Source organism: Rhagoletis pomonella, unplaced genomic scaffold, assembly GCF_013731165.1.
Source record: "Rhagoletis pomonella isolate Grant_MI unplaced genomic scaffold, Rhpom_1.0 Rhpom_scaffold_01978, whole genome shotgun sequence".
NCBI lineage: Eukaryota > Metazoa > Arthropoda > Insecta > Diptera > Tephritidae > Rhagoletis > Rhagoletis pomonella.
The window spans coordinates 166-14,678 of NW_023460532.1; the positions used below are offsets into that span (position 1 = coordinate 166).

Here is a 14,513-nt window from a genome sequence, read left to right on the forward strand (position 1 = left end):
TTCTTCTTTAGTTTCCGACATATTCAGCCTTATCATGAGTTTCATTTTCTAGAACCGGGTCACTCTTTCATTTTTCGTTTGGGTGTATTCACTACAGGTGGATGAAAAAATTATTGGAGAAATTTTGTGCGGGCGAAACTCACGATTAGGCTGATTAGTAAAAAGTATCGTTAATTTATAAAAAATTGTTATCTCATTTTGGCGTATATAATTAAAACTGATTGCAAATTTTTTGACAAATGTCGTATACGACAAAATTTTATTAAACTCATAAATGGTTGACACTAGACTAAAAAAAATAAGATAATTTAAGGATCTCGTGAACTAGTACATAGCATTCTCCGACTCTTTGGAGAAAATCTGTAGTCGTGTTTCTGAGAAATTGCATTCCAAACTTCAATCGCGAGTTACCGAAAGTATCTTGTAACAATCTTTTATCCAGGCGACGATATAACATTTAGCTAAAATATGCATCTAAATAAATTATAATTGTCATTATTTTCGCAGTGCGAGTATATGCCAGACGAGTAACAGGTATATACATAGAAGTATACCTAAATTAGCGCGCTGAGCTTGTATATTATCTCTCTCTAACGCATTAACTCTATATACGTCAAAACCAACGCCCGACAAAGTTATGTCTGTATTTGATAATGGCTCTATGACAAAATATTCAAGAAATGTATTCGTAGATTTTTATTTACTTCATTTCATACATTAATATTGCTCAGATTTTTTTTAAAAGTACCAGAAATAAATATTTAATAGAAAACTATTTCACTTAAGCTTAACCAACTTTTAGTTGCTCGGAGCTAGTTTTGGAACGCATCATGAAATATTTTCATAGACGGTAAATGCAACCCTGGGTGAATCATTAATGAGCTGAAAACCCAAAACAAATAATTAAATTTGTGGATTGGAGCCTTTTGAAATGGCCTTTAGAAACGGCAATGAATTTCACATTATTCAAGGAATTGTGAATATACCGGCAGGTTCTGCAATTCACTTCCGAGTGAATTTGATGCGCTTGGAATTCAAGTTGGTAGGGGTTGAGATTCACTCGGAAGTGAATTGCAGAACCTGCCCGATAAGCTGCTTTCCATTTGGTGTATTTGCGGTTTATACCTTCAGAAAGTTAAAAAAAAAAACATTTTCTATTTTTATTTATTATATATTTTTGAAATAAAAATACTCCACCTTGTACAGCAAAAAATTTCTTTAAACTATCTTGCGCAGGAGTTTGTTGATCTTATCTTCACGGTTACCGAAACCACAAACCTCAACGTAGTGATTCTCCTTCTTGCGTCAGCCACCGGCTGGTGCTGAGCTTGAATGGCCACAGGAAGTTGGAGGCTTTCGTGAAGTGGGATCCAACAGTGAATATTTCGTGCGCCAAATAATCAACGCACTGAATATCGTGCTCGTTGCGCAATTTGCGTTCGATCACAAAGTTGTCAGAGATTAGGACACGTTGATGGTTGTGCTTGACAATTCCACGTTTGTTGATCAATTCACGGATTGATTTAAGATTTGGATAACCCCATGTGATATAGGGTTCGGCAATGCGTAGCGTATTAATGGTTCAATTTGATGAACAAACCGTAGTTAAAGTGGCGAAAACGGAACAACAGTAAAACTTTACGCACTTTTGGTGCAAATTTGTTGATACCGCGGATACAGATCACAAAAGCCAATTTGTCTTCTGCAGGCACGTAGAATGAGCCGCGTTTCTTTGGCAGGCGGCGCAACTTATTTTCACGGTGTCCATCACGGATATTTTGCTTGATATTTCAAAGCATGCACCAAGTTTTCACGTTTGCCGAGTGCAATCACAGCAGAGCGCTTTAGTTTACGCTTGATCAAGGTAGCACGTTTTCTAACCTGCTTCTTGCTGAACTACAGCTACGACTCGGGGACAGCAGGCAGCTTCCTGGAAGGTTGTTTGGTGACAGGTAATAAGATCAACGGAAATAAGGTCAATTGACTTTATTTCCCACCCTGGTGCGAAATAAAGTCAATTGACATTATTACCTTTTTAAAAACGAAATAAAATCCATTGACATTATTTCTCTTTCAAACATTAAATTTTCTTAGCTTCGAGGCGGCCCGCGTCAGCGCGCCACAACGCGCGCGCCGCGCTCGCGCCCCACGTACTCCGCGCGACCGGCGCGCACACCACGTCACGCTACGCCGCGGCCACCGCCATCCCCCCCCTCCCCGTCTCCCTCCGTACTGTAACGCAGATAGATTTATTTATTTATATTCAATAAAATACCCTCTATCTGCACACTTTTCACAAAGATGAGATTCTGATATAAAAATCCACCTAAGCTTTAACTGTCATCAGTGATATTAATGCCCCCTTATATAACGACACGTAATAAGTCCCAGATGGTTTCTAAAATCACAAATTAGTTTTTGTGCAAATTGCAGATAGAGGGTATTAATGAATTCAAGCCCTCGATATTTCACATTTTTTTATTTGTAAGTTATTAGAAGCAGGGTTGCCAACTTGGCTCAAACCGTGCCATTTGTCCCTATTTTACTTCAAATGGCACTTAATTTTTCAATTTGGCACAAAGTGCCAAAATGGCACTTTTACAAAAAAAAAAATACATTTCAATACATCTTTGTGAAATCCTCTGCGTGCACTGCTTTTTCTCAACTAAAATTTTCTAATTTATAAAAGCTATTCAACTGGTTTATCTTATTTTATCATTACACTTTTGTTTGGAAAATGTAGCTTTATTTTATTGCTAAATGTGAATGATTAAACGGAATTACACCTTTTTGGGCACTTTTATTTTTCTATTTGGCACATTTTGGCACTTTCTTATCCTCAATATGACACCTCATAACTAAGGATAGTTGCCAGCCCTGATTGGAAGATTTCTGCTGTGTTTTGGGGAACAGCTTGTCTGCAGTAAAAAAGCATATAATTTGTGTTTCAAAAGTGTGTGAAAACCAATCAATTAACTTATATGATCTCGGTTCCGATATTAAATAATCAATAATTGGTTATACCCGCATTTTGGCACATTGGCTCGTTGAATGTGCCATCTAATAAATAGTGTCGTCATTCTCCTTAGCTGCTGTTAAATGATGTCGTCACAAATTGCTGGCGGAGACATGAATACAGTGTAAGAAAATTCTTTTTCTATAATTGTTTCCTTATGCAAAAGTTGGTTTCTTTTCCACCTTAGACATTCCGAATTCGTTCAAAATATGCTAATTTAAAACACAGAATTCTTTCAGTGTTCCTCCGGGGTTTTTGGGCATGGACTGTTTCTTCAATTTAATAGTCTTCGTTTTATTTTTGTGGAAACGAAACATGTTTTGCAAGTTATGGATCATTTCTACACTCTTTCTTCAAATATTTCTCGTATTCCAGCTGTGCGCAGGCGTTTAGTTTTTTGCATCGTGTCTTTACATATTCGTAATTTAAATTTTTTTAATAAAATCAATTGGTGGTAGTTCATGATTGTGTGTGGATTAATTCACAGCACTGAGGATTTGGCAATAACCTTTTTCATCTATTAAAAAACAACACTTTCGGGGCAATGTTTATTGTAAGAACAACATTTTTTTCTATGAATCGACATACTTTAAGCATTGTTGACGCTATTTCCATTTGAACGAGGAAATAGCGTCAATGACTTTATTTCCAACTTTTTGTTGACTTTATTTCACTTTTGAAAAGATAATAATGTCAATTGACTTTATTTCGCACCAGGGTGGGAAATAAAGTCAATTGACCTTATTTCCATTGACCTTATTACCTGTCACCGGTTGTTTGCCCTTTGCTTCAGGCTTCTTACTGGCCGTGGTGGCAGTCATCTTAACTTGTAACTTAGCACGCTGAGAAGGCGAAAAAAGTCCCCCTAATGTTTGGAGCATATCTTAAATAACGCCACTCGATTTTAAACACAATTTCATTTAATTAAATACTTTTTTAATACATAGATATGCTGCAACCAGGCACTTACTTTCCCAAATTCCATCCTGCTTATCGGCATAATTTTCCAAATATGCCTGCTACTTCATTAGTAATAACTCCATCTTCAACTGCGCCTTCTTTGTTGCCTCAACATATCCTAAAAAGACATAAATTTACATTAAACAATAGAGATCGCAAAAATTAGCAAATAAAATACTCCCTTTGTTTTGTTTTATTGTCAAATTTCTGAGAAATGTGAATTCACCACGATGCGATACAGAAAGAACAAGGACCAGGGATGTAAGTTTAAGTAACTCTTTTATTCAGTGGCAATGCGCAGAGCGTTCGGGCAGCAATTTAATTTGTATCAAATATAACATTAAACGGTTGTTCTAATACATTTTTTGATATTATTAACCAGAGTACATACATTATATGGTATTTCTTTTAAAAATTAATGTACTATTTATATGCACTTTTTTTCAAATATTTCTTAAGTTTCATTCATGAGTGCTGAAAAGCAACCATGCGTGTAAGAAATTGTGTGCTACCTAAAATTTCACCTCTGGAAACTTTATCCCCATAAAGGACTTCACCACAGTTTTTTTACTGGATATACTGAGTCAGCAATAAATGTATGTCGAATGGGGTATACAAGGTGAATTGGCATAGGTAGTCAGCAGAAATAGTGTTGAGATAGAGAGAGTATAACAGGAAAGAATGTAAAACAATAACAAGATATAAGAGATAAGCCTTAACTTGAACATACAAATAACAGCATCACATAAAACCATAGCTGGGCTACAATGTTTCTGCACTTATTTGCTAAGAGCTGCTATACTTTCTATGATTTTCATGTCTGTCACATTGATTGCATCAGTTTTAGGTTGAGCTCTAACAAATACATGGCCACGAATCGAGAATGCAGATGTTAACCGCCTTTGCTTTTTTAGCTGAGTAGCAAAGTGCATCAATTCGCGGGTTTTCTTTGTTAAGCACTCGTGTATAAATAGTTTCCCTTCAACATTATATCCCATGTCGCGAAGAGAAATTGGCCTTCTCTTTTCTTTACAGTAGTTTGCCACTGATTTCAGCAACAGAGAGCAATCAGAAGCTGAGCTCAGTTTAACGATGACGGGAGCATTAGTGTTATTACTAGTGGCAACTGTAGGACCCAATAATCACGTCTTAGAAACGGCTTGATGAATATGCTGTCAAATAAACAGCTGATAAATGTAAACAAATGAAATTGCAATAAATAGAGATAATTGCGCCGATGGTACTTAGAATTCAACGCTGAGCAGCCGCCGCGTTGAAAAAATCGTTCAAAGTTATAATGAATTAAACAGTGTATAATTATATTGCAAACATCTTAAAAAAATTTATTTAGAAACGTGGTATTATTATAAAATATTTTAGTTACTTAATCACATCAGTAATATAAAATATAATAAATTTGTTTGCAACTGCCTCCTGACAAAGCGGCGTTGAATTTAATATAAGCGGCGTAAATATTTTCTATCAGCTGTTTATGCTAAGCCCAACACGTTGAGTTCAGGTAGCGTAATAATTTTCCGCTGGAAAAAATAGCGGACAGTTGCCAACTGTTGAGCTGAGCGGAACTACTCAACTGTTCGTTTCTAAGACAAATAGCCAACGGTGAGGCAACAGCTACGTCTTATAAACGCGCCCAATGGCAACAGCTGTCAAAATTTGTATTTATTTACTAACAGAAACCAACAAATTGTGCAGAGCTAAAGTAAACAGAGTTTTTCGCTGAAAATACATCGTTCTTTAAAGAAATGAGTACCGAATAAGATGTTTTAATATGTTTCATATTTGTATATATTTGCACATTGTATTTGCAAATTATAATAATTATAATTGGGCTAGGAAAAGTGCAGGTTTTTTTACGAAAACCTTTCTTCCAATGAAGGAAGGACGTGTAGAACACTTTTTCAAAGCTACACGTATGACGGTTCCTATTTTTCAACTGCTTTTATCACTCATTCAAGACGACTTGACAAAAGAGTGTGTGCGAGAGGCAATATGTCCCGAGGAGCGACTTTCAATCACTTTATTGTAAAAAGGAATAAATTACCTAAACATACAAGTATGTTAATTCATATTATATGTTATTTGAGCACAGGTATTTGGCGCATGGAGTCTCCCATCAGGCGTTAGCTTGGAGTTACAAACTAGGAAAGACCACTGTTCGGAACATCATCTTGGAGACTTGTGAAATTATTTGGAAAGTTTTGCACCCATTCTATGTTAGTGAACCATCGGAATCCCAATACAAGGACATAGCTGAAAACTTTTACACCAAATGAAATATTCCAAATTGTGTTAGTGTTATAGATGGAAAACATATAGCAATAAAGTGCCCACGTAATGCTGGATCAAGTTTCTTCAACTACAAAAAATATCACAGCATTGTGCTAATGGCCACTTGTGATGGGAGATACACATTAACATCAGTCAGCGTTGGAGGGTTTGGTGGGCATAGTGATGGAGGTATTTTTTTTATTGTATACAAGTCCATAAACATAAATTTCAACACATTTTCTTAAGGTATTTTTCGAACAACACCTTTTGGACGAGCACTCCTAAACAATGAGTTACCTCTACCAATAAGCATACCACTAGTTGAAGGAAAATCACCACTTCCATATTTCTTTGCGGGTGATGCAGCTTTCCCTTTACGTTCCAACTTAATGCGGCCATATCCGGGAAAAGCACTCAACAGACAGCGACGGATTTTTAATTATCGTTTATCCAGTGCTCGTCGAGTGATTGAAAATGCATTCGGCATTTTAGTGGCGCGCTGGAGGATCTTCAACCAAACTATTGGAGCTGAACCCCACAATTGTGAAAAAATAGTTCTAGCAGCGGTAGCATTGCATAATTTTATCATGTTAAATGACCAGAAGCGCTGGTATTGTCCAGAAAGATACGCCGATTACGAAACAACGGATCACCTAATCCGTGAAGGAAACTGGAGCTTGGATATAGAGGATGAAAGGTCAGCACCCAAGCCATCTCGGTCTTTCATGCGCAATGCAAGCAAAGAAGCTTTTAAGCTGAGAAATGATCTTGCTGACTTTTTCGAAAATGAAGGTGCTGTGGACTTTCAAAATAAAATTGTTGAACTTTTGTATGGAAGCGCACAGTAACGCACGGTGCACATTAGAGCGATACGATAAGCGATATAATATGAAATCCACATCGACATGCGCCCAGTGCACATTACAGCGATACGACACGCGATACCATATGCGGTGTGATAGAAAACCGGGTCGCTCGGGCAATACGCAGGCGATATATGTCGCCGCAGTGTCGCTGTCGTGCAAGTGTGGACAGTTTTCATCGCTTCCTACCAATTTCCCACGTACTCAGCATATCGATGTCGCTTTCATATCGTATCGCTTATCGCATCACCTATCGTATCGCTCCAGTGGGCACCGTGCCGAAGAGTACAACTCCACAACAAGTTTTTCAGGCATTCAGCAATGGCTGAATTGTGTAGCTGAAAGCCTTAAAAGCGCCAAACGCCTATTGTGGAGTTGTACTCTAAAAACTTTGAAAACTGATCTGAAATATATGTATACGCATAGTTGCCAACTTGGTGCTTTAGGCATTAGATTTAGTGCTTTTTGAAAATTAAAACGCCAAAAAAATTACTTAGTGCCTAGTGCCTTTTTTAGTGCATTTTTTAATTAAAATTACTCCAAGATGGTTAAAACCTGAAATAATTTGAAATATTATAAGCTGTGGTGTCTCATGAAGATGCGGAATTTACAAGAATATACAAATTCAAATGCACTAAAATACAACCATAATTGATAAAAAGCTGAAGTTGCAAACCCACCTTGTTGAATTCTATTCGCGTTGAAAATGCTATTACGCAGGTAAGTTAAGTATTTATTTGTTTCTTTTCTAATTGTTTGTACAAATTTTGATTTTTTTACCACCTGAGTAAAACACATCCTTTCTTGGTGCTGAATCCAAATCTGGCCGCACAATTGCTCTAGTACTAGATATCCTACCCCCAGATTGCCAAAAACACGGTTTTTTGCGATATTTGTGGTTATCAGCCGGGCTCCCATTTTCATTTACTTTTGCGTTTTCGTAAAAATCGTACATTTTTATTTTTGGGTGCCCTTGAGTTCGCAACATTTTGTTATCGATAAGTTCCATTTTCCACATCGTTTCCAGCATTCTTAAAAGCCATCCCTTGAAGGTATGCACCAATTATCGCACATGTATCGTCCGCACCAAATCGTAAATCTTCGTTGCTTCGATAAATTTTCGTTGCCCAAAATGGAGATGTGTATAATAAATAGTGAATTAAACAAATAAAATCAACATAAAAAGTTAATTTTAGGACGCCAAAAATATCGCAAGATATAATGGGCATAATCAAAAATAAATTTAAACTAAGCTAGCTTGGCATTTATGTTAATTTTGCCATTTACTTTTCATTCCACCGTCTCATCGGCAACCGATTTGAAACCGCAAAAATTTTCCGATTTGCGAAAATTGGAGCACGTAATTTTGCGATTTGAAAACTAAAACGCTAAATTTTTGCGAATTCGGAAACGGGAGCCCGGCTGTATATAATGAAAACATCAAATTGTTGCGATTCGATTTTTGTTCTCGAGATATACTAGTTTTAATAGTACTTCGGTATTACGTCGTAAGCATGAGGCATCATGGCATGTGTAGAGGCTATTCAATCGTTATGAGCGAAAACGTTTTTTGTATTGATTTATGTATGTATTCTTGTAATATTGTTAATTTTTTTGCATTTGTTAAATGCAAACTGTAACGAAAAAAGCATCCTTTGATTAAAAAAAATTTGGTGCTTTTAGTTTGGTAAAACGCCTTTTTCCAAGTTTTTGGTGCTTTCTGAAAATAAAAAGTTGGCAACACTGTGTATACGTGTCAGACAAAAAATAGGCTTTTATAGTCCTCAAAAATTTAGTGTAAGAAAGTACAAGTTTCAATTTATTACTAAACCCCGTTGATTTTTGATAAATTTTCGAAAAGAACTACTACATAAGCGCTTTGTATGGAAGGAAATGCATAACACTGTCAGCAAAAAAAATAACAAAAATTAACCGGATTTCGCAGTAACTTGAAACTTGTACTTTCTTACACTAAAATTGTATGGACTATAAAACTGCATACCAAATTTTTTTCTAAAAATTCATATTTTAAAGCTTTCAATTTTTAATGAAGCTTTATCGAATTTTCCAAATTTTTTAACAAAGTTTGAAATTTGGACTTACATTGTTTTTGTTAGATAATGAGCTACACTTGTATAAAAAAATAGTAGGCAAAATAAATAGCAAAAACTTGTTAAAATGTCGCGACCCTATTTTTTGTCTGACGCTGTAAATACCTTTTTCGACCTTTTTTTCCTGAAAAACTAGCTCAAAAAAGCTTTTTAAAGGTATGAAAAATTTTTTTTTATACACGTATTCCACCCGCTTAACTTAGCAGTAATAAAGCTTTTAAAAAACACAAGTGTTCCGACTTTCATTGCATTAAATGCCTTTCACATTTTAATTCACTTAACAAAAACAACAATTAAATACAAAAAAAAATAGTTTTTCATTGCACTTCATAGCGATTAATTAAAAAAATATAACCATAACTAAAATTATACACAAAACATACATACACTGGCAATCAAAAGTGAGTGCATGGTGTGTTTTGTTTAATATTTGCAATTTTTTTCATTTTGACCTTTTTAATTTAAATTTTTAGAAAAATTCTGAGTACGCAGATATGTCGGTTTTTAATTCTAGTGAAACAAGATCAAGTTTTAAGCGGCTAAAAAATCACGTTGTTTTTTAATGAATTTTTTTTCCGACGGATTTTGCGGTTTTTACCATATAAAAGGGAATTTCGTGTAGAATAATATACGCATGACCGTTTACAAACAAAATTAAAAAAATAACGCTATATATTACAAATTGCACTTGTTATATGCATTAAACCGCAAAATCCGTCGGAAAAAAATTCATTAAAAATCAACGTGATTTTTTAGCCGCTTAAAACTTGATCTTGTTTCACTAGAATTAAAAAACCGATCTCCGTACTCAAATTAAAAAGGTCAAAATCTTGACGAAAATTCGTTGAATTTTTCTAAGTTCTGTATAAAGTTTGATAGTTTAACTTATGTGGTTTTAATTAAAGCATGAACCATATTGTTATAAAAAAACAACAACAAAAAATTCACTTTAAAAACATTGCAAGTATTAAACAAAAAACACCATGCACTCACTTTTGATTGCCAGTGAAAATAGACTTCGACAGTCTTGCGTCCTAATTAAAGTGAGGAGGATTGGGTGCTATGCCCTCCACATAGTCTCCATGGCATTGCAGTAATTTAGAACATCATATACCGCCTTCTTTTTTACGGCCTTTATCGGTATTCGCTTCACTTTGGCTTCCACCGCTTTAAGGATGTGATGCAGGTCTTCATCGTCGTCTGCCTCTCCTGAGGGTTTGCGGCTTGCCACTAACTCTTTCATTACGCCGACAGCTTCTTTTAAATGCTCTTGAGCATCAGTGGCCTTATTTTGCCTTTTAGAGTGTTTTGCGGGAGTGGTATCCACAGTATCTGTGGACATATCTTTCCCATCATCGTCATTGCAAAATTCAAGTATGTTACTACTAGTCCGAGTTCTGAAAACGTTTTCAAAAGTTAGTTATTTTTAGAATACTTTTTTAAACCAAAATATATGCCTTCGAGGTTTAACGTGTTCTCTCAGAAACATCATACTGTCTATGAGAGGCCACGGCTCTATTTTGGGGGCCCCGCTGCCAGACGGTGCTTCTAAGCGCCGCAACTCCTTTCCAAACCTGTCTCGTAGGCTTGCCCAACTACGCATGCATTCCTGTTCTAAAATAGTATGAAAATTGTTAATTAATTTTTCTATACATTCATAGTAGACATACATATGTACTTACCAGTGCCTCCAACTTCGTTAGCTATTTCACGCCATCCCGCTGTCTTCAACTTAGGCAGCCTGAAGCCTTTCATGGCTTTGTCATATAAAAAATCACGGCGACGTACCGCATCAATCAATAACTCATCAAAATCGGTCATTTTTCTTAGTTTTTTTAAGTTCGTAAATTCAATTTAATTTAGGCGCCTATCGTTTTTGTCAACAAACAACTGTCAAATTGTCGTAAGAAGGCGGAAGAATCTAAAATCGACAGATCTTTGCGATGCATACCGTTCCGCCGCGTTCATTATATCTATTTGCATGCATTACACATACAATAGATAATTAAGTGACAGTTCACTCCGTTCCGTTACTTCCATTATAACCCAGGCTTCCATTATAATAAGGCAGAACGTACCGGGCGCAATTTACTGCAAGCATTTGACAAAGCTGATAGAAGCTGTTCGTTATGTTCTCTTCTTTTGTTGTTGGCAGGCCACTGATGATGACATCCGAAGATATGAGGTTATTCTCATGCTCGCTCATTTGTTCAGTCAAAGCATGTACGTCATTGCGAAGCTTTTCACACTCCATCTCGTTTTTTTTCATACGCTCATTAACGTCTTTAAGCGATCTTTTAAATTTGCAATTTCCGTTGTTATCTCACCAATCCTCTCCAAGACACGCTCTTCAGATTGCCTCATACGTATTATTAGCCGTTCGACTATACTTTGCTTATGAGATTCGAGGTGAGCATCTAATTTTTCGAACCATACATTAAGAGGTAGATTGGTACTCTCAGCGCTCTGAGGCTTCTCTGCAGCACTGAAGGAGTCTTAGGTGAAGGGGAAGACTTACGTGTAGTTTTTCTTGTTGAAATTTTTGACATGCAACAACAAAGCAAAATTAAACAATCTAGAATGCACCAAGTTTTTAAGATTTTAAATCCGCAACTACGTTCGCAGGTGACTTAAAGTTGCTATGATATCGGCACACTCGGATAGTTTAACCACTCACAGACACTATTGTATCAATTTAACCAATTAAAGCACACGGTGGATCGAAGAAAATATGGATAATAGTACAGCTACTTAAGAATGCGTCTACTCGCGTGTGTATTTGTGTGGGCGGAAGTAAAAAGTAAAGAAGATATTAATGGTAAAGTAAATTTTTTTGATTTTTTAAATATTAATATCTTCTGGTTCTATAGACTCACCTTCTTTTTTTTTTGCTAAACGGTAGGTATTCCACACCACGGCTACTTCGGACCAGGGTTGCTAGGAATATTCGCATTCGCAATAATCAATGAGGAGCTTTTGAAAATGCGAATGTTGTGCAAGTGCATCGATAAAACGTATATTTGCAAACAAAATGGCAAATTATACCCAATATTTTATGCCTGTGGTCGTGGGAGTATTTGTGTAACAAAATTGGTCACATGTCATATTTATGAACTTTGATAAAAATTTATTTAAACATATTCACCCTCATTGCGAGAGAACGTGTCGAATACAAGTCGTTTTAACAAGCTTTTATTTAACTTGGTCATCCCGCGGAAATTTCCTATCGATTTTAAACTAACTTTCCGACAAGCTACAGACTTGAAATTTTCAGCATTTTCAGTTTCAATCACGATGACAATGCAATATAAAATATAAATTAATTCCCTAGATGGTCCAGGGGTCTTGATACAAAGGCGGTCAAAACACAGTAAAATTTATAGCTAACAGAGCGTAATTTGCCAAAGAACGTAAAAACGCTATGAATTTGTTAAATAATAAGTATAGTTTCAGGCGCTAGTAAAAGATATACCGGAAATTAGCTTCAGCTGTGTTTAACTGGCCAAACTGTTAAATTTCAGGCACTTCTGTTAAGAATTACATTATTTGGTTTCCTCACACAGGGAGTTAGTGAAATACAGTGATACGTTAAAAGGCACGCAAAATGCACATGCATGCATCTACAAAGTATATACTTCTAATATACCGCAGGCGAAAAAATTTCAGTTAGTACGATGTGCTTCTTTTGAATACTGTTAAAGCGATGTGGATAATGCTACATAGTCGTGTGCCATGGGATGTTATAGGTAAACGGAAAATAATTGTCTATAATTAACACAGATACCGAAGTGGTCAAAAGGCTTAGCTTAGGTGAAAATGCTTCAGTTTAAGATAGAATTTACATTTAAAGAAGTTTTCTATTTAAACCAACAAGATAAAATCTTTATAAGAGCTGTTTGCTCATAGAGCGCTACTGCTATGCATATAACAGAGAGTAGGTGACTTCGGTAATGATGTTTAACTGGAGGTTAGTGTTAGCCAGAGATGGCATAAACAACCCTTGGGGCCGTTTTTTCAATGTCTAGTTATCACTACCTCCCAGTTAAACGTCATTATCGACATTTTTCTACCGGTTTGTGTTAACCGGATATTGAACGGCCCGGTTGTTCAATGTTTGATTAGCACTAATCAGAGGTAGAAGCTCTGGTTAAAACCGACTGCTTTATCGATCACATGTTATATGCACGATGTCGAAAACGTCGATAATAATGTTTAACCGGCAAGTAGTGATAACCAGATATTGAACAACGGCCCTTATAGCCCAGTTATGCATACTTGCACTGCTATACCATTTTTACGCAAAAATAAAAACTCAACAGAATTCTACATGTTAAGTGCTATGCGTTGGGTAACCGCTTACACGCAAATCCCATTTAACAGATTCTTATGTGACAACTCTCATGCAACGGTAAGTATGCCTAACTGGGCTGTTAGTCAATTGTTGTCGTTTGACAGCGTGAAACCCTCTGTAGTGCGTTTGCGATTCAATTTCAGCGTTCTACGTAAAAATTAGTTAATCAAATAATCTCGTGTTAAAGACATAAATCTGTAAAAGTGCTCTAGCAAGGTTACAAAAATTTTAATTTCCTGTGCAATCATCTTAAGAGCGCACATATGAACATATGTACGGATATACATATCGTCGATGTTTTTGTAAAACCGCCCATCGGCCAATTGCTAAACCGCCTATGTATCTTACGGCACTCAGATTTTACAGGAGATCGAAAAACGGTTTTTCTTTGAAGACATTGCCTAGATAGACGGTATTTTCTCTAGCCAATATTTTACAAATCTATTGTTTTAATAACGATTTTACGATTCCTATGGAAAAAATACTGGTTGCCTGGAGTTAAAGGTTACCAAATCTCATTTTTGTCACAATGACGATTTAAGCGGTTTTACAACTGGCCGATGGGCGGTTTTGCAAAAAAAATCTACGTTATGTATGTATGTAGTTAACTTACATACATATGTTTCCACAGAATGCTATATATTCTTGCAATACTACATATAAATACTAGTTCGTTCGAAAGCAGGTATGCTTTTCATATTTAAGTATGTATAAATTTCCAAATAATTTGCAAAAATCTCCACATACAGAACAAACATAAAACCAAAATGTATACTATGCACTTATGTTAGCTTTAAATTTTAACGTTTTCGCAGTTTCCTATGTCTGTTGTCATCTTAAGCAGGGATCACAGTTGAGTAGTTCCGCCATTTTTTCCATTGTACAATTTTATCGCTACCTGAACTCAACGTGTTTTGCTCAAC

The 14,513-nt window shown here is 36.0% G+C and overlaps 1 protein-coding gene and 1 pseudogene across 1 annotated transcript; both read right to left on the reverse strand.

The window, feature by feature from the left end:
• Positions 1-1,150: 1,150 nt before the first annotated feature.
• Positions 1,151-10,581, reverse strand: LOC118752944 (annotated as a pseudogene).
• Positions 10,205-12,474, reverse strand: LOC118752945 (transcription factor Adf-1-like). Its single transcript, XM_036487794.1, has 2 exons — positions 10,922-12,474; positions 10,205-10,853 (listed from the first exon to the last, which is right to left on the reverse strand). Exons 1-2 carry the CDS (start codon positions 11,058-11,060, stop codon positions 10,666-10,668), a joined length of 327 nt encoding a protein of 108 aa, XP_036343687.1. The 5' UTR covers positions 11,061-12,474; the 3' UTR covers positions 10,205-10,665.
• Between the last annotated feature and the right edge of the window lie 2,039 nt (positions 12,475-14,513).